This window comes from Capricornis sumatraensis, chromosome 14 (assembly GCF_032405125.1).
Source record: "Capricornis sumatraensis isolate serow.1 chromosome 14, serow.2, whole genome shotgun sequence".
NCBI lineage: Eukaryota > Metazoa > Chordata > Mammalia > Artiodactyla > Bovidae > Capricornis > Capricornis sumatraensis.
In genome coordinates, this window is record NC_091082.1 from 47463746 (window position 1) to 47484802 (window position 21057).

The window sequence follows — 21057 nt, forward strand, 5'->3', positions numbered from 1 at the left end:
GGCTTCTGTAAATGGGTAAACTTGTAGTATTCCTACTCTCCATATAAAAATATATTTATAAAAATGCTGTTTTTAAAGTACAGTTGATATTTTCAGTTAATGAGTCAACAGTGTTCAGGAAAATGATGATACATTTTCAGTTTCTTTTTAAAGTGAATTCCAAACCAGTTTAATGACCTTTTTATGTAGCTTTTTCTACACTGTGATGCCGAAAAAAATATATAAAATATTTTGGCAGATGATACAATTGTACCTGATTTTGCAATTAAAACAACTCACATGTTATGAAATAGTTCCAAGAATCAGTCTTTATAGAGTCTACTTTGTTAATAACAGAACATTTTATTGGTGATACAGAAAAATCCTATATAAAGCTCCCTACTTTGTCCTCTTTATAATGGGAGACTATAGAGCATTTTAATGCCTGGTTTTCTTAAAAGCCCTTTTTGGTAGATTTAAACCTAAAAGCAAAAAACATTTACTTCTGATTCTTATTTTATACTGATAAATGTTATATAAGGTTACCTGAGTTTTGCTCATCACAAAAGAATTAAAACCCATATTTAAAAAATGCTTTTTAATAGCTTATATTTTAAAAATGAATTGATAAATATCCTCTAGTTCTATAAGTTATACTTAAAATAGCAGCATATCAGAAATCCAAGTTTTCCCCAAATAGTTCATATACAGTATTGTGCATGAATAAATATTATTTTTTATTATGTTAATCTTTTTATCAATATGTATGTTCATAGATATGTATAGCCACATATATGTACCAATGTATTAATATATAGGTATATACATGATAAAATTTATAATATTTAGTGTAATATATGACAGGTTATTTCTAGATATACTTTAATTACTTTTAGAATGCTTTCAGATCTAATGAATAAATAAAACAGCAGCAGTGGATTTAGGTTAAAGGTAATTTATTTCATTACAGTTGCACTATATTTTCTAGTTGTGATGGTAAAAATAAATGCAAATCATTGCTTTGGTTTCTGCAAAGAAATGAGTACTACAATGTTATCCATCACAGTATATTGCTTTCTATACTTTAATTATACAATATAATTTACAAATATTGAATATTGCTTATGGCATGTTATTCAGACTTTGCAACTGATTTCTTTTTCTTTTCCTTTCTCTTGCTTCAGATGTTCATCAAGTACATAAAGGTTAGCAACCTTCTCTTTTGCAATATTGAATAATAGGGCATGACATTGCATGGCAAAGCAAAACTTTACAAATACTAGTTTTGGGGAAAATTAGGACTTTATTTTTAGAAATGTTATAATGAAAAAAACAATGTTTTGTTAGATAATTTCACATACACTGTGCTGGCTTGTCATTTTGTGTGCTTTTATTCTTTAGGTGGAGTTGGTATCACATTTTGGATCAGAGCACTTTTGTCCATTAAGCCTTATAAGGTAATACAGAGCAAAAAAATTTACTGAGTGGTTTAAAAAGAAAAAAAGGCAACATAAAAATCCCAGTATATTTAAAGTGAAAAATAAAATTTGTTATTGCATGAGATAACACCATAAAAAATATACTGCTAAACCTTTCTTCCTTTTGCATATGGTTTAGAAAAGTGTAAAAATTTAGATAGGAATTAGGCATGTATCATTTCTAATTATTTTTGAGAATTTATATTCATAGTTATATCCTTGAAAAAAGTATTTAAAATTTTTTATGCTAAACTATATATATTTTGCAGTTTCATTTTATATCTATCAATATGATTTGATAATGACCATAATAGTATATTTCTGATTTCTTTAAACTGCTGTGTAAGTTTCACAATCTGAATAAACCACAATTTGTGAATCCTCCTAAAAAAATTTTTTTTTCCTTTGTTAGGAAAAAAGAACCTTCATTTTATGTGGTCAATTTAGCTTGCTTGATATGATGATAATAAATGGAAACATTTTAGGCCAATAAGTCATTGGCCTATTATTATATTTTTAAATGCCGTAAATAGATTAACATTCTAATGAAAACAGTGGATTGAGAAAGTCATTATTTTTGAGTTCAGAAGATAATGACACTCAAAACAACCAAAATTATTATAGTTTGTCATTTATTATGAAGAGATGAGTCTTAACAAGACATTAGTGAAAAACTTCAATGAAATTGTTGTTAACAGGGTATTTGGCACTAGCATGGTGGAAGAATATGAAGAGATTGCTGATTCCCAGTATCAGTCAGAACGTCAAGAACTATATGATGAGGACTATGGTGAGTGATTTTTTAAAAGTAACTATCTGGGACTTCCCAGGTGGTCCAGTGGCTGAGACTCCACATTCTCAATGCAGGGGGCCCCAGATTCCATCTCTGGTCAGGGAACTAGATCCCACATGCCACAACTAAAAGATCCTGTGTGCTGGAACAAAGACCCAGCGCAGCCAAATAAATAAATAAATATTAAAAAAAAGTATCTATGTATTTTTTTTGTTTTTTAAATGGGTAAATGTTGTAGGGCACTTAAAAAGATCGCCATGATGATTAGTCTTTAGTTTTTTTCCTTGTTTTTAACCCTAGTAACTAATTTTCTCCTAAACCTATTTCTAAAATATTTTTCTGCTTGTCGATCAGTTATTTGTGACTTGAAACTCAGTGCTAATAAATTATGGTTATATCCCTATGCCAGGCCTCAAAGCCTATTACTCAAAGGTAACTGACATAGTAGAAATGTGCATGAATTTCTTTGATTTGCCTTTAGCCTAAGAGCAAGCAAGCAAGCATATTGAGGCATGAATTTTTGAAATTCCCATGAGCCTGCAGAGGTCAGAGAACGTTTTATGACTCCTTCCATTTCTATTTTATTAAGTTCTTGTTTTAAGATGTCTTAAACTGTAGTCTGAAAAATCTAATTTTTGCATTCCCTAGTTTTGCCATAAGTGAAGTGAAGTCATTTACTAGGGGTTGGTAAACTACACTGAAAGCTTGAGTAAAAGTCTTATAAATGTGATTAAAATTTTTGTAAGCAGTAGAAATATATTCTTTGGTTTTTATATGTTTGATAAATGGCTATGAATTTCCTTTGTTGTGAATGTGCTTTGGATGTATACTGAAAACTGTAAAATTGTTTTGTCAACTGACTTGACAGGATATAATTTGTGCTTTTAAACGTATCATCTGAGATAGTTCTCAGCATAATTAACCTTCATTTTCTCTTTGAACAGATTACCCACTGGATTATAATACTGGGGAGGATAAATCCTCAAAAAACCTTCTTGGTTCTGCTACAAGTAAGTATTTGGTGGGGCGGGGTTTCTAGTCACTATTATTAAAGTATATCTCAACTTCTGTTTCCTGGCATATGTGAACATTTTGTTTTGAAGTTTAGGGGGCTCCTTCTGTCCTAGTGTTGAACTTTGAGTTGAAATCAAAGAATACTTTTCAAAAGTATCTTCATAGGAATAAAATAGAATATATGTAAACAAAGAAGAGAGGTGAAATGCAAGCATAGGTCAGTTCTATCACAGAAATGAAGTAGTTATATTTTTAGGCAAGTTCCTTAGAGTGAAGAATGGGATATGAATTTACTTGGGGAAAGAATTATTAAAGAGGTCCTAGACCATATAAATAAGAGCATCTAGGTAATCATATTTGGTAGGAAAGGAGTTTATTTTTACAAGTGGTACCCATCAGTGAAATCCTACCAAATGAGGATTTGTTAATGTATGGGTATGGTTAGTTTCCTGATTAATTATAAAGAATAAAGGCTGTTCTTATTCATGATAATGATGATTCCCAAGCAGTAACAATAATAGTAATAATAATACACTCTTTGTAAACTGAAAAAAAAAATGACTAAGATACTAGTTGTTTAGCTTCTTGTCTTGCCAACCTATTATCTGAACTTATAGACAGGCTAGCCAAGTAGACTCCTGGAAAGACCTTTACTGACTGATACTTTATTTTTACTGTTAGAATGCAGGTAGGTATATTTTACATTTGTTAGTTTTGGTTAGTCCCCCAAAATAAGGACTTCTTATTTGGAGGTTAATAATTGAATGTAATGAAAGTAAATCTTAGTAACATAGAAGACGATTTGTGCATTTTTCTTTTACTCTTGAGTTTTTTGAATCCCAGTCTCACTGTGTATATTGTCCTCGTAGCTTTTTAAGGTACTCAACCAGTAGTACCTTAGGACTTCCCTGGTGGCTTAGACGGTAAAGCATCTGCCTACAATGCGGGAGACCTGGGTTCAATCCCTGGATTGGGAAGATCTCCTGGAGAAGGAAATGGCAACCCACTCCAGTATTCTTGCCTGGAAAATTCCATGGACAGAGAAGCCTGGTAGTCTATAGTCCATGGGGTTGCGAAGAGTCGGACACGACTGAGCAACTTAACTTTCACCAGTAGTACCTATACCTAGGTAGATATTTGGGTGGCTGCACTATATGGAATTAAGAGTCACTTGTCTTTCTTTTCATCTTTTATCTTTTTCGCTTTCTTCCCTTCTTGTCCTCTCCCTCTCCATAGAAGACTATAGATTTCAGTGGACTATTTTAGGGAATAGGGAAAAGAATGTTAAAAAATAACTGCATAAAGGGAATGCTTCTATGTAATATTTAACTTTGTTATAGATTAGCTTAATATATTTTTACTCTGTTGCTGGTCAACTGACTTTTTAGATATTATTGATCACTTTCAAGTGTATCCTTTGCAATTTCTGCTGATGATAGCATTAAAAACAGGTGCCTCATTCACTGCTATGGAATAGTTTTTTAGGAGTGAGACAAGATGCTGTTTTATTTAATTGGATGTTAATATGTTTGTTCGTGTCCTTAAATTTGTAGTTTAAAAACTATATTATGTAATAGTCATCATAATTCAGTAATGCTGATTTAGCTGTGAGGTGGCATTGTTATTTTATGGGGTCAGAAAATAGCTCCAGACTAAAAGTTCTCTAGTTTTTGGTGGTTACTGGGAACGAAGGGGCACCTTCCAGAAGTAATAATTTACTATAGTTTTAGATAAGGGAAAATTTTGTTGATATTTTGCTTTCTTTCTCTATCTTCCTATGGGATTAACTCCAAGACAGCATTAAAATGTTTTCAGTAGAGGACATTTCCCTATTTGTAATCACTGCTCTGACTGATGTATTATTTTAATTAATCAGACATATAATTTTTTTAGACTCTATTTTCTGGATCTTTTTCCTTGAAGACATGTTTCTTGGTAATACAGTTCATTTTTGTTTTTTATGGCTTTCTGGAAGAGCAGTCCATTTATGTTCCAGTGTTCCTAGGTGTTGAAAAATTTTGTGTAGTGAGACAAGGTGGATGGGAGGATATCAGCTGAGCCTAAGTATGAGAGGCTTAAAAAGATATCCATTTCTTGATGTTTCAGAACAAGAGAGGCAGTAGTAGCTGAGTGATGAGACTTTGCTGTTATTAAGTTAATAAGCATGACCTAATACTGCTGCCTTCGATACCTATATCCTTCTAGTTTTCTCTGAATAGTCTAGACTGATTTTGAGCTTGACCTAGTAACTTCCTCCAATGTAATATAATGTTAGGAAAAAATAACAAGGTGGAATCAGGCCAAACAGCTCGTCTCTAGCAGTGGAATGTCTGAATTTGACTGTAATCATCACCACTTCCTAAATTAGCTTGAAGTTGGCCAATTTTGCACCTAATTTATCTTTAATATTTATATAATGTCTCTAAAACAGAATTCTGTGCCTTTAATTTAAAAGAGAAGCTCTTTTTTCTTTTGCTATTGAGTAATTGGTAGTCACAGGAAATATATGTTACCCCAGAGTATGTTGCTTCTAATGGGACTTGGTTGTCAAAGAGCATGCATGCTGCTTGTTTAGACGTTTTTGATATTATATAATTTACTGAACTTCCAGAAAGGGAGAGACTACTATAGAGCAGCATTCTTGGCTTTGTATGTTTGCCAGTTCTGGGACTCTTCTGCCTGAATCTTTTGTTTACATTCAGTTCAGTTCAGTCGCTCAGTTGTGTCCAACTCTTTGCGACCCCATGAATCGCAGCACGCCAGAGCATATAAATATTTTACATCAACAGAAATTCTTCGTTATCAACCCACTCTACTTGTGCTTGGTCATGTGGGTCTTCCAGGCCACTCTCTACTTTGATATTCTTGTAAGTCTGCCTTTACTCCTAAATATGATCTGTATTTGATTAGAGTCATCAGATTTGCTAAGGGCCAGATTTCTGCTTCTCTTTCTGTATAAGTTTAAGATGAACTGCAGTTTTTGTTTTAAGTCAGAATACTTTTTTTGAATGTATTTATTTTAAGATCCTGGAAGGAGGAACAGAGAAGGAAGGTAGGCATGTTGCAGAGTTAGTAGCTCAGTACAGAGAGGAGGAGGTAGTTTTTTTACTGGTTTGTCTTCTTGTGTTGTAGCATAGGCATTTGGTTTTCGATATCAAAAAGAGCCACTGGTGTGTTGGGAGGGACTAGGTGTATATAACATGTTGATATCTGGTCCCTAGGAGAGAGTTTCATTCCTAAAATAATGGGATGGGATGAATAAGTTACCCAATTCAAGAGAAAGGAGTTGGCAAATCCATGAGAAATTGAGAGCAGGTGTCTAGTATATGCCAAATTGTTGCTTTTACCCTTTAGCCTTTCTGAAGGCTTTTCAGTGATTAGATTATGATCACGACAAGAAGTCATGTGTTTAGATGCAAAGTGAGACTGGTAAGAAAATTCACAAAGCTGCTTTCTCTCAAAAGAAAAAAACTGTATTTGACAGCATTCTGTGAACATAGCAGGATTATTTCTTATAGGTTAGGTGGGCTGAGAAAGAAGAATCTGCCAGATTTTGCTTTTATTACCAAATGGCCCTCTGAAATAATAAACAATATTTTTAAATGATCAGTAGTATGTATAAATCTTCCTTATTTTAGGTACTAGTATAAAAATTTACATTGAAAAGTAATACTCTAAAACTTCTTTCTCTACACAGATTAACAGATACAGATTTTTAAAGCTTTTAATAATAATACCCCAAAATTTAAATGCAAAATTTGAAATCTGAAGTAAGATTGCCCTTTGAAGCAAGCACAAGGGACTTAGAATATAAACTTAATTTCAAAATTTGGGTTTTGTGAGCAGTCAGTTTTGATTGAACTTCAGCTGTCAGGCTAAGTAGAGGATCAGATACTACTGTTGCAATATTCAGTGCAGTTCAGTCTCTCAGTCATGTCCTGACCCTTTGTGACCCCATGGACTGCGGCATGCCAGGCTTCCCTGGCCGTTACCAACTCCAGGAGCTTGCTCAAACTCACGTCCATAGAGCCATCCAGCCATCTCATCCTCTGTCGTCCCCTTCTCCTCCTGCCTTCAGTCTTTCCCAGCATCACTGTCTTTTCTAATCAGTCAGTCTTCACATCAAGTGGCCAAAGTATTGGAGCTTCAGCATCAGTCCTTCCACTGAATCTTCAGGACTGATTTCCTTTAGGATTGACTGGTTTGATCTTGCAGTACTGGTTGACATTAAAATTTGATTTATGAGGAAATACAGAGTTTCCATTGCTACTTTAGTTTTGTTTATAAGGGAATGGAGTTTCCATTTCCTGTTTTTATGCTGAGGTGTCCTTTAGCCTAAGATCTAAGACTGCTTCACTGTTTTAACAGTTTCCCAGGTGAAAGGACAGGGTTGACCTATAATCCTAGATATTTCAAAAGCAAATATAAAGCTTTTGTGTGTTAAAGTAATGATTGGAAACAAAGGACCACTTCTTGTTGTCTTTCAGATTATAGAATCATAGTTATATAGTTTAAAATTAATAATTATGTACTACTAGTTATCACATTTAAAAGTCTAAAATCTCCTATTTTACCTGTCATAAAGCATATGTTTACAGTATCAGCACCAGGTGACAGTGCTTGGCTTGTTCCCAACCTTCTGGGTATGCTATCTTTTCCTTCTTTAGATCCTTTCCTACTTCTCGCATCTCTGGTTTTCATGAAAGTGTGATGAAAACTCGGATCTGTTTTAGGAAAGGAAACCAAGATGGAAGAAAGTGATAGGTTTAATATGTAGCTCCTGCCAGATGTTAGTATTTTAATGGTAGAAAAACCTGGTGAATTACCTTCTAGTAGAATTTCAGAGATTAGATTGGAGTTGGAATTTAGTTTCCTGTGAAATTACATTAAATTACTAGAAAGAAGTCTTCTGTTCCAAGCCAGCTTTTTATGGAGTTATGATATTTCGTGGTCCTCATGTATCTTCAGCCATTTATGTAGATATTAAGGTTTGTAGCACTTTACTCATCATTGAGATAACCACTTTGGAAAGAGAGGAAGAATTAGAAAGTATGCAGATTGTTTTACCTACAGCACTTAAGTTTTATGACTTTGACTTTTAATTCATCTTCCCATGCCCATATTCACCCAGTTCACAAAAGAATTTGTCATTTATTGTCCATAAAACATTGTTACAAGTCATCAAAGGCATGATTCTCTGCAGTGTCAATTTGGGATTTAACCATATTACTTAGATATTTTATATTCCTAGTTGAAACCAGTCTTTCTGCTGTCCTTTGAAGAATAATCTTCCCATTTTATTTATTTTTACCTATGAAAGTCATATGTTTAGGAAAAGGATTTTTTGTTTGTTTTTGGTTTAAACTGTGGAACCTTTTCTTTAAAAAAAAAAAAACAAGGCTTTTCTGTAAATTATGGGTTTTGGTTGTCACATTTTTTTCCTCAGTGCAGGCTATATGCTGAATTATACTTGAATCTTGTGATATGCTGAAGGTAGTATTTGCTGAAAGGTTTGGGGAGGTTTTGTAAAAAAAGTATAATTAGATTTTAAAATCCCTCTGAACATAAAAGTTTAGATTTATATATAATACTTTTTGCCTGAAATTTGTATCCTGTATTGGACTAATAGTAAGGTGAGCGGAAAGGTAATTAGGCCAAAAAATGCAAAAGACCATTACAAATGATTTTTTACTATCTGATATCAGTTATATGAAAATATTTAGGTGTATTAGTATTTTTTTCTGATTGAATTTTGTTTTAGATGCCATTCTAAATATGGTGAATATTGCCGCTAATATTCTGGGAGCAAAAACTGAAGACCTGACAGAAGGTACCTAATCATTTTATGGGTCTTTTAAATATATGATACTCCAGGGGTCTTCTTAGTTAGTTAAATTAATTAATAAGCCAAGCAGTTTGATTTTTTTATTTAGAAATACAGAAACCATTGAAAGGAACTTGCCAATCTTCTATTATTCATTGTTTATTTGAATTTCACAAGTTCTCTTTAATAAATAGGATCTTGTCTATATAAAAATTATTAATTTGATTTTTCACTGTTAACCTGCTGTAGAAATGATATTATCCCTAGTTCTTTCCTGAGGTTTTGATGCTCTAATGGTTACGTGAAGTATGCTTTTATTTGTCAAATAGCAATTCAATTTAGAAAGTAACAGAAATATGAATATTATGAACAAGGGGAAACAATCTTGCCCTTTTTTTGTTTTCAAAAATACTTCATTCTGTTTATAAAATAAGTTGTCATAGGGTTGTAATATATAACCTGGGGAATGCAATGTGGTGGCAGATGGCAACTAGACTTAATGTGGTGATCATTTTGCAGTGTATTACAAATGTCAAATCACTACGTTATACACCTGAAAATGAATATAATGTTGCTATGTCAAATATACTTCAATAAAAATTAGTTCTAAGTGCAAACTTAAAATGTCCCATTTATTTCTTCTTCTTCTCTTTAGTAACTCTGGTGTCTTATTCATCATGTAAGATTACACAAAACTCATAGTTACTTGCTTTAATTTTCTGAGAAGTTGAGAAAGAATATGCACTACGTATAGTTGTGACTTTCAGTGATTATTTCTTTTTAAAAGAACTTGATGAAAAAAAAAAGCAGAGTCTGCAGTAGAAAACCTGTTTGCCTTTTTTCTTCTCCCTTGAGAATCTAAAGTTCCTTATTTGTTATAGTGAAATATTTTCATGGTATAGCTTTTTAAAATTAAACTCAATATGGACACCTTTCTTAAAATAGGAAATAAAACTATATCTGAGAATGCTTCTGCCACAGCTGCACCCAAAATGCCTGAATCAGCTCCTGTTTCAGCTCCTGCTCCATCACATGAGTAAGTTATATTGGGATATTAGAGCTCTGTTAAAAGGGAGATATACTTGTACATAAAAAGGTACTTGTGATTTGTGGAAGATGAAAAACTCTGAGTCATGGGACAGACATTCCACAGCCACTTTCAACATCTTTGAGTTGCTTTTTGTATACTGGCAGTTCACCGTAGATAGACCAAATGTGTGTTATTTTGATATAGTGTTACTTTTATTATTTACAGTACTTAATCTTTTCCTTATTGCAAATAATTAACTCTGCAGGTATAAGTTTAAGGACAAATTTTAAAGGCCTGTTTTTATTAAGTTCAGATTTAAAAGCCTTGATTATTTATGTATCTGTGCTATGCCCAGAAAGCTATACAGGGTACCTGAAATACTTAGAGCAGTGATTTTTAAATGATGTGTTGGTCACACAGCTTACTCTTAGAGTGTTCAATTTCTGAAATTGAATGATACAGGTCTTTCCCCAGGTTGCAGTGGTTACTTTGGGCAGGGATATATATGCATCAGTCAGTCAGTGAGTTCAGTCGTTCAGTAGTGTCCGACTCTTTGTGACCCCATGGACTGCAGCATACCAGGTTTCCCTGTCTATCACCAACTTGGAGCTTACTCAAATTCTGGTCTTTTCTAGACCAGAGGTAGAGGTGATTAAGGTTTGTACCTCAGCCTCTGATCTAAAATAGATAGGTTCACTAATGATTTGGGTTATTGGGATAATCTGGTTATAGTTATGATAAATTTAGCTATGTATATTTCATTAGATATACTCCCTGTAAACTTTGACAGACATTTCTTTCAGAGGAACTCTACATAATGAGATAAGATATTTACATAAAACAGTTCAAGGTAATAAGTAATGAAACCTGCAGTGAGTACGCTTTTGAGCTGTAATTTCAAGGTACTATGTTAATTTAAAAATGAGATTTTTGTCCTTTGAAGGGCACAGTGTCAAATTTGTGTTTTCGTGAAATATAACATTATATGTTACTGATTCCTAGATGGTCCTAAGAAATCTCTTTGGGATAGAAATTCCTGACATTTCTAATTATCTGGATCTGTCTCGGTTTTGTAACTAGGTTCTTCAGTGACTAACACATAGTATGTCTTTATTTTTCAAAACTAAATTAATTTTATTTTACACACACACACACATGCGCGCACACACACACACACACACATATATTTACCCCCTCGTGTGTGTGTGTAAATATTTATTGAAAGATACCACATCTAGCTAATGTAGCAGTTTTTACTCTTCTGCTTTAGAGTTTTGTTTTTTAGTAGATATTCTTACATAACTTTCTTAATGTTTCTCCATGTATGTTTGTTTTAAATTCTTTTTGATGATTATATGGCAGTTCTCTGAAAAAAATAAAAGAATCCATGATACGGTATCACTCAAAAGTTTTTATGAAATGATGACTTACTTTCTTTTCCCAGGTTTGAGTTTCTTAAAGTGTAACTCTGACTAGAGTGTATACATAGTTGATAGGGCTTCCCTGGTGACTCAGATGATAAAGAATCTGCCTTCAATGTGGGAGACCTGAATTCAATCCCTGATCTTCCCTGGTTGGGAAGATTCCCTGGAGAAGGGCGTGGCAACCCATTCCAGTATTCTTGCCTGAAGAATTCCCATGGACACAGGAGCCTGGCAGGCTACAGTCCATGGGGTCGCAAAGAGAAGAACACTGAGCGACTAAGCACAGCACATCACAAAGACAGTATAACTTAATTTTTACCAAATTAATTCAATTTAGTTGTAAGAAATATTGTGTAGAGACTATATACAGCTGTCTATATCTGTATCATCTGTTAAGGGAAGCTTAGCCTAATTATGTTTTAATTTAGTCAGTTTACTATTTTATTGTCAACAAAATGAAAGTCCAGGTTTTAGATATTGTCTTTAAAAACAAAATTTCTGTAGAAAAATATATATTTTTTTAAAATGTGGACTATTTTTAAAGCCTTTATTGAATTTGTTATGATATTACTTCTGTTTTATGTTTTGGTTTTTTGACTCTGAGCATCTGTTATCTTAGCCTCCTGACCAGGGATTACACCCATACCCCTGCTTTGTAAGGCAAAGTTCCAGTCAGTGGACTGCAAAGGAAGTCCCTAGATACTGGTGTGTTTTTTTATTCCTACTTTTGCTGTTGTGATATTAGACTTCATTTAAAGACATTTCCTGGCAATTTTAGTAGTGGTTCACAGTAGGAAAATTTGCATATGAAGATTTCTTTTTGGTATTCAAATTACTTTGTTTTTTCAAATTACACCTTTGTTGCTACAAAGCCTGCACCTGGAAATTCATTACCTTTATCTTGGAAGGGACCACATATTATAATTTTCAACACTGTTCCCACCAGCTTGAATTCTCCACTCTTCCCTAATGGACATACATACTCCAGAGACCAAAGATAAGACTAAGTTAGTGATACTAGTAGTATATTATTAGCCAAGATTTTCATTACAATGGTTAAGTATTTAGCTTCAATAGCTGAAAATTAGCCTAGATAATACTGAAATTATTTGGGGGGAGTAGGGATATTTTCTTCTTTCTAGAGCAGATAATCGTGTGTGTGTGTGTGTGTGTGTGTGTGTGTGTGTGTGTGTGTGTAATGCCACATTGAAATTCCTCAAAATCGTGTGTGTGTGTGTGTGTGTGTGTGTGTGTGTGTGTGTGTAATGCCACATTGAAATTCCTCAAATATCCATAGAGACATGATCTTTGAGAAATCTGCAGTTGACCCTTGAATAATGGGTTTGAACTGTACAGATCTACTTACACGTGGATTTTTTCATTAGTAAATACTGCAGTACAGATGATCTCCATTGGTTGAATCTGTGGATGCAGAAATAAAGTATAGAGGAACTGTGGATATGGAGGACAGGCTCTAACTGACTTGCTGCATAAAGTTCAAGGGTCAACTGTACGAGGACTCTTGAAAGTAGTATACTCAGGCACAAAGTGCATCTGTAGTAAGAGTCCTGGCTTCTTGTTCTAACTGGGACTTTCATAGCCCTTGGGTAGCTCAGTTTCTGATATAAGGGGTGATAAAGCTTGTGATACTGGTGAATATGGGAGGAAGGGTACTATATTCACTAAATGGAAATATTCAGTAAAGGTACTATGTTCAGTAAATGGAAATATTCACGTAACAAACTGTTCTTAAATAGGGATTAAAGAAAAACTTAATTTGGTAAATACGGTGATTTGAATCATCTGGCTTGTCACTTGATAGGTTATCTTTCTGTTACCATTCCTGAATAATACTGTTTTTATAATGAAAGTGATTTGAAGGATAGTAATTCATTCAAAGTAAATTTCAGTGTTTTCTGTACTTCCCCTTCTTTTTATCTTATGTGTGATACATTTATTTTCCTTAAGCATAATTATGGATATGTATTTCTAGGTTTGGAACCACTGAAGGACACGTACATGACACCGAGTCATTGTCACCAGATACTACAAAAGAAAGTCCCATTGTACAGCTAGTTCAAGAAGAAGAAGAGGAAGCAGGTCCTTCTACAGTGACCCTTCTGGGTAGTGGTGAACAAGAGGATGAAACATCACCTTGGTTTGAGTCAGAGACACAAATATTTTGCAGTGAACTCACCACAATTTGTTGTATTTCTAGTTTTTCGGAATATGTATATAAATGGTGTTCAGTTAGAGTTGCTCGTTATCGGCAACTCAGCAGAACTGCTCTGAGTAAAGAAAAAGAGTATCTTATGTCAGCTGAACCACCACAAGTACTTCCTGAAGAACCAGTAGGTGTTTCATTATTGCAGCCTCCAGGTGGAGAGCCAGACAGTAAGAATAAGGAAAAGGAAGCTGAAACCATTGTTCTAGATGATTTAAGTGGTGTGCTTCAGGAAGATTTGATTAATCACACTTTAGATGCAATTGAACTTGAACCAAGCCATCCTCAAACTCTTTCTCAGTCTGTTCTCTTAGATGTTACTCCAGAAATGAACTCATTATCTAAAATAGAAGTATCTGAGCCTATTAAATATGAGGCAGGGCATTCACCACCACAAGTGATTCCCCAAGACAGTTCTGTTGAGGTTGATAATGAAACAGAAAAAAGATCTGAGAGTTTTAGTTCAATAGAGAAACCAACTGTGATCTATGAAACAAAAATACTTGATAAAGTAATGGATAATGTTGTAAAAGAAGACATAAACTCCATGCGAATTACCACAAAGCTATCTGAAACAATAGTGCCACCTGTAAACACAGCTGCTATGCCAGATATTGAAGATGGGGAAGCCAAAATGAACATAGCTGACACACCAAAGCAAATTTCCACTCCTGCTGTGGATTCTTCTTCATTACCTGAAGTAAAAGAAGATGAACAGTCTCCAGAAGATGTCCTTTTAAGAGGGTTACAGAGGACAGCTACAGATTTTTATGCTGAATTGCAAAACTCCTCAGATCTAGGATATGCTAATGGGAATCTTGTACATGGATCAAACCAAAAGGAATCAGTATTTATGAGACTTAATAACCGTATTAAAGCCTTAGAAGTTAACATGTCTCTCAGTGGTCGCTACCTGGAGGAACTTAGTCAAAGGTAAGCTTTCTTATGAATTAGCACAATCCACTTTGCACAGTGAGTTAAGTAGCAGAGTCTAATCTGACTAAAGGAGAGGATTTAATTATCTCATGATTCCTTGGTGGCTCAATGGTTAAGAACTTGCCTCCAATGCAGGAGACATGGGTTTAATCCCTGGGTCAGGAAGATCCCCTGGAGAAGGAAATGGCAACCCATTCCAGTATTCTTGCCTGGGAAATCCCATGGAAAGAGGAGCCTGGCGGGCTATAGTCCATGGGGTCGCGGAGATCAGACACAGCTTAGCGGCTAAACAGTGAATGTAATAGTAATAAGCAGCGTTTAAGCTGGAGAGAGAAAGTTATTTGGATGTCAGTAATTTTAAAAAGTAATTTCCATTTTTAGAAATACTAAGTGACATAATGAATTTGAATTATCTATATTAGTTTCTCCTTTTTCCTGTTGCTTAACTTTAGCTACTTTTGTTGTTTGATTCCCAGAGCAGTCATGGAAAAATTAAAGTTTATAGACCTTAAAGCTCTTTGTGGAACTTGACTAGGTATTATTTAAGAATTTAAATAAGTGGATACTGGAATAGACTAAACTAGATGATTAGGCAACATTTGAACTCTCTCACCAAGTATCCAGAATCCTAGTCCTAGCTGTAATAATTTATCTTCTTGTGCTTATAAAATGCCAGAGGCAATGTCAGTTTGCTTATGCAGTGATGAAGACCCCTGGCATAGTTCTCCACTTTTTAAGCCAATTTTCTTATTGTTGTTGTTCCTTAAGTGTCATTGTTCCTTAGGACTTTTCCAACATTTTGTAACTACAAGGAGCTCAGTGCCCAGAATTTCTGAAATACTACCTTTTCCTAATCCTCCTAAATTAAAATGCTACTAATGAAATGTCCCTAGAGTCATTCAGTTCAGTTCAGTTCAGTCGCTCAGTCGTGTCCGACTCTTTGCCACTCCATGAACCGCAGCAGGCAGCCCTCCCTGTCCATCACCAACTTCCGGAGTCCACCCAAACCCATGTCCATTGAGTCGATGATGTCATCTAGCCATCTCATCCTCTGTCATCCGCTTCTCCTCCTGCCCTCAATCTTTCCCAGCACCAAGGTCTTTTCAGATGAGTCAGCTCTTCGCATCAGGTGGCCAAAGTATTGGAGTTTCAGCCTCAAAATCATTATTATATGCTAAAAGCTATTACTTCTTAATTCATACATATAATTTATTGGCAAGTTATATGTGGGTGTGTGTACATGCTTGCATCATACTTGCTCAAGCCTCTCCTCACTCCCACCCTTTTTGCCCCCACTACAGGTACCACTGAAATCATGCATGATAAACCTTTTTTTTTAATTGAGATGTAATTGATGTGTAACATTACATTATTTCAGGTATAACAATGATTTGCTATTTGTATATATTCTAAATGATTACCACAGTAAATCTGTTAATATGATCACCATGTAGTTACAGGTTTTTTTTCCTAGTGATAAGTTTTACGATCTACTCTATTAACAACTTTGAAATAGACAATCCAGTATTATCAATGGTAGTCAACATGATATACATTATATTCTTATTCAGTTCACTTCAGTTGCTCAGTTGTGTCCGACTCTTTGTGACCCCGTGGACTGCAGCATGCCAAGCCTCCCTGTCTATCACCAACTCCTGGAGCTTACCCAGACTCATGTCTGTTGAGTCAGTGAGGCCATCCAACCATCTCATCCTCTGTCGTCCCCTTCTCCTCCTGCCCTCAATCTTTCCCAGCATCAGGGTCTTTTCCAGTGAGTCAGCTCTTTGCCTCAGGTGGCCAAAGTATTGGAGTTTCAGCTTCAACATCAGTCCTTCCAATGAACACCCAGGACTGTTCTCCTTTAGGATAAACTGATTGGATCTCCCTGCAGTCCAAGGGACTCTCAAGAGTCTCCTCCAACACCGCAGTTCAAAATCATCAGTTCTTCGGCACTAAGCCTTCTTTATAGTCCAACTCTCACATCCATACATGGCCACTGGAAAAACCATAGCCTTGACTAGACAGACCTTTGTTGACAAAGTAATGTCTCTGCTTTTTAATGTGATGTCTAGGTTGGTCATAAATTTCCTTCCAAGGAGCAAGTGTCATTTAATTTAATGGCTGCAGTCACCATCTGCAGTGATTTTGGAGCCCCCAAAAATAAAGTCAGCCACTGTTTCCATATTTCCCCATCTAATTGCCAGGAAGTGATAGGACCAGCAGCCATGAAATTAAAAGATGCTTACTCCTTGGAAGGAAAGTTATGACCAACCTAGACAGCGTATTAAAAAGCAGAGACATTACTTTGTCAACAAAGATCCATCTAATCAAGGCTATGGTTTTTCCAGTGGTCATGTATGGATGTGAGAGTTGGACTGTGAAGAAAGCTGAGCACTGAAAAATTGATGCTTTTGAACTGTGGCATTGGAGAAGACTGTTGAGAGTTCCTTGGACTTCAGGGAGATCCAACCAGTCCATCTTGAAGGAGAACAGTCCTGGGTGTTCATTGGAAGGACTGATGTTGAAGCTGAAACCCCAATACTTCGGCCACCTGAGGCGAAGAGCTGACTCATTTGAAAAGATCATGATGCTGGGAAAGATTGACGGCAGGAGGAGAAGGGGATGACAGAGGATGAGGTGGTTGGATGGCATCATTAACTCAATGGACATGGGTTTAGGTGGACTCTGGGAGTTGGTGATGGACAGGAAGGCCTGGCATGCTGCAGTTCATGGGGTACCAAGGAATCAGACATGACTGAGTGACTGAAAGGAACTGAACTGGTGGGACTGGATACCATGATCTCAGTTTTCTGAATGTTGAGCTTTAAGCCAACTTTTTCACTCTCCTCTTTCACTTGAATCAAGAGGCTAAGCAGAGTGACAGTATACAGCCTTGATGTACTCCTTTTCCTATTTGGAACCAGTCTGTTGTTCCATGTCCAGTTCTAACTGTTGCTTCCTGACTGCATATAGGTTTCTCAAGAGGCAGGTCAGGTGGTCTGGCATGCCCATCTCTCGAAGAATTTTCCACAGTTGATTGTGATCCACACAGTCAAAGCTTTGGCATAGTCAGTAAAGCAGAAGTAGATGTTTTTCTGGAACTCTCTTGCTTTTTCCATGATCCAGTGGATGTTGGCAATTTGATCTCTGGTTCCTCTGCCTTTTCTAAAACCAGCTTGAACATCTGGAAGTTCACGGTTCAGGTATTGCTGAAGCCTGGCTTGGAGAATTTTGAGCATTACTTTACTAGCGTGTGAGATGAGTGCAATTGTGCGGTAGTTTGAGCATTCTTTGGCATTGCCTTTCTTTGGGATTGGAATGAAAACTGACCCTTTTCCAGTCCCGTGGCCACTGCTGAGTTTTCCAGATTTGCTGACATATTGAGTGTAGCACTTTCACAGCATCATGTTTTAGGATTTGAAATAACTCAACTGGAATTCCATCACCTCCACTAGCTTTATTTGTAGTGATACTTCCTAAGGCCCACTTGACTTCACATTGCAGGATGTCTGGTTCTAGGTGAGCAGTCACACCATCGTGGTCATCTGGGTCATGAAGATCTTTTTTGTACAGTTCTTCTGTGTATTCTTGCCACCTCTTCTTAATATTTTCTCCTCTGTTAGGTCCAAACCATTTCTGTCCTTTATTGAGCCCATCTTTGCATGAAATGTTCCCTTGGATCTCTAATTTTCTTGAAGAGATCTCTAGTCTTTGCCATTCTATTATTTTCCTCTATTTCTTTGCATTGATCACTGAGGAAGGCTTTCTTATCTCTCCTTGCTATTCTTTGGAACTCTGCATTCAAATGGGTATATCTTTCCTTTTCTCCTTTGCTTTGCTTTGCACTTCTCTCCTTTTCACAGCTATTTGTAAGGCCTCCTTAGCCATTTTGCTTTTTTGCATTTCTTTTTCTTAGGAGTGGTCTTGTTCCCTGTCTCCTGTACAATGTCACGAACTTCCATCCATAGTTCATCAGGCACTCTATCAGATCTAGTCCCTTAAATCTATTTCTCACTTCTACTGTATAATCTTAAGAGATTTGATTTAGGTCATACTTGAATGATCTAGTGATTTTCCCCACTTTCTTCAATTTTAGTCTGAATTTGGCCATAAGGAGTTCATGATCTGAGCCACAGACAGCTCCTGGTCTTGTTTTTGTTGATTGTATAGAATTTCTCCATCTTTGGCTGTAAAGAATATAATCAGTCTGATTTCAGTGTTGGCCATCTGGTGATGTCCATGTGTAGAGTCTTGTGTTGTTGGAAGAGGGTGTTTGCTATGACCAGTGCATTCTCTTGGCAAAACTCTATTAGTCTTTGCCCTGCTTCATTCTGTACTCCAAGGCCAAATTTGCTTGTTACTCCAGGTGTTTCTTGACTTCCTACTTTTGTCCCCTATAATGAAAAGGACATCTTTTTTGGATGTTAGTTCTAGAAGGTCTTATAGGTCTTCATAGAACCGTTCAACTTCAGCTTCTTCAGCTTTACTGCTTGGGGCATAGACTTGGAGGATCACCATGATATTGAATGGTGTGCCTTGGAAACGAACAGAGATCATTCTGTCCTTTTTGAGATTGCATCCAAGTACTGCATTTTGGACTCTTTTGTTGACTATGATGACTACTCCATTTCTTCTAAGGGATTCTTGCCTACAGTAGTAGATATAATGGTCATCTGAGTTAAATTCACCCATTCCAGTCCATCTTAGTTCACTGATTCCTAGTATGTCGACGTTCACTCTTGCCGTCTCCTGTTTGACTACTTCCAATTTGCCTTGATTCATAGACCTGACATTCCAGGTTCCTATGCAGTATTGCTCTTTACAGCATCGGACCTTGCTTCTATCTCCAGTCCCATCCACAACTGGGTGGTGTTTTTGCTTTGGCTCTGTCCCTTCGTTCTTTCTGGAGTTATTTCTCCATTGATCTCCAATAGCATGTTGGGCGCCTACCTACCTGGGGAGTTCATCATTCAGTGTCCTATCTTTTTGCTTTTTCATATATTCTTATTACTTCATCATTTTAAGTTATATCCTTTGCCCACCTCTTCCCTCTGCAATTGACAATCACCAGTCTGTTCTCTGTATCTATGAGTTTAAGATTTTTGTTTTTCATTCCTCATGTAAGTGAGATCATACGATATTTGTCCATCTCTGACTTGTTTCACGTGGCATAATGCCCTCAAGGTCCATCCGTGTTGTCACAAATGGCAAAACTTCCTTCTTTTTTATGGTTGTATAATAATCCATGGTATACACATACCATGTTTCTTTATCCATTCTTTTGTTGATTAGTTTGCTTCCACTTCAGGGCTGTTGTACACAATGCTGCAGTGAATATGGGGATGCAGGTATCTTTGCAGGATAGTGTTTTTTTGTTTCCTTCAGATAAATGCTCTAAAGTGGAATGGCTAAGTCATACGGTTCCTGTTTTAAATTGTTTGAGATACCACCATACTGTTTCCTGTAGAGTCTATACCAATTTACATTCCTACCAACTGTACAAGGGTTCTTGTTTCTCTACATCCTCTCCAACATGTTATTTTTTGTCTTTTTGATAATAGCTATTTTAATAGATGGGGGGTGATAACTCATTGTAATTTTGATTTTCATGTAGGTAGCCTTTTCATCTTGTTGATGGTTTCTTTTGCTGTGTAGCTTTTCAGTTTGATACAGTTCAACCTGTTTTTGTTTTTGGTGTTAAATCCAAAAAACATTTCTATGACGGAATTCAAGGAACTTACTGCCTGTTTTCTTCTAGGAGTTCTGTTGTTTAAGTTTTTACATTTAAGTCTTATACACATTTTGAGTTTTTTGTGTATGGTGTAAAATAAGGGTCCAGTTTCTGTTGCTTGTGGGTGTTTGGTTTTCCTAGTACCATTTATTGAAGTGACTGTCCTTTCCCCATTGTGTATTCATAGATCTTTTGTTATAAATTGACTGTGTATTTGGCTAGTAAATCTTCTGTAGCAACAAGGAGCATAGAATTGTTGTTGAGGTAGCAAATACCTCAAGGGACCTGTTTATTTTACCTTTATAAGTTTTCCTTTATTGCACAGAATTCAATAAGTCATTTTCAGAAATATGGCTTTATCTCATATGTTGAAATCAGAAGTATATTTCTGATAATAAATTAGTAAATAAGAAATTAAAACCAATTTAAATCAATTCTTACTCCATAGGTACCGAAAACAAATGGAAGAAATGCAAAAGGCTTTCAATAAAACAATAGTGAAACTTCAGAATACGTCAAGAATAGCAGAGGAGCAGGTTGGTCATCTTCATGTCTTACTTTTTACATAAAGTTCCATTGAATTTTATAGGCTCTGTCTGGTTAGAAGGATCAGTAATGTTCGTT

The 21057-nt window shown here is 35.7% G+C and overlaps 1 protein-coding gene across 1 annotated transcript in view; it reads left to right on the forward strand.

Annotated features, from left to right (window-relative positions):
• SUCO (SUN domain containing ossification factor) overlaps window positions 1-21057 on the forward strand; it is an 89677-nt gene that overhangs the window by 51197 nt on the left and 17423 nt on the right. The window contains exons 12-19 of the mRNA XM_068985733.1: window positions 1164-1184; window positions 1381-1436; window positions 2156-2247; window positions 3195-3260; window positions 9026-9094; window positions 10034-10124; window positions 13536-14699; window positions 20882-20969. Coding sequence (XP_068841834.1) covers window positions 1164-1184; window positions 1381-1436; window positions 2156-2247; window positions 3195-3260; window positions 9026-9094; window positions 10034-10124; window positions 13536-14699; window positions 20882-20969 — 1647 coding nt within the window. The remainder of the gene's footprint in view (window positions 1-1163; window positions 1185-1380; window positions 1437-2155; window positions 2248-3194; window positions 3261-9025; window positions 9095-10033; window positions 10125-13535; window positions 14700-20881; window positions 20970-21057) is intronic.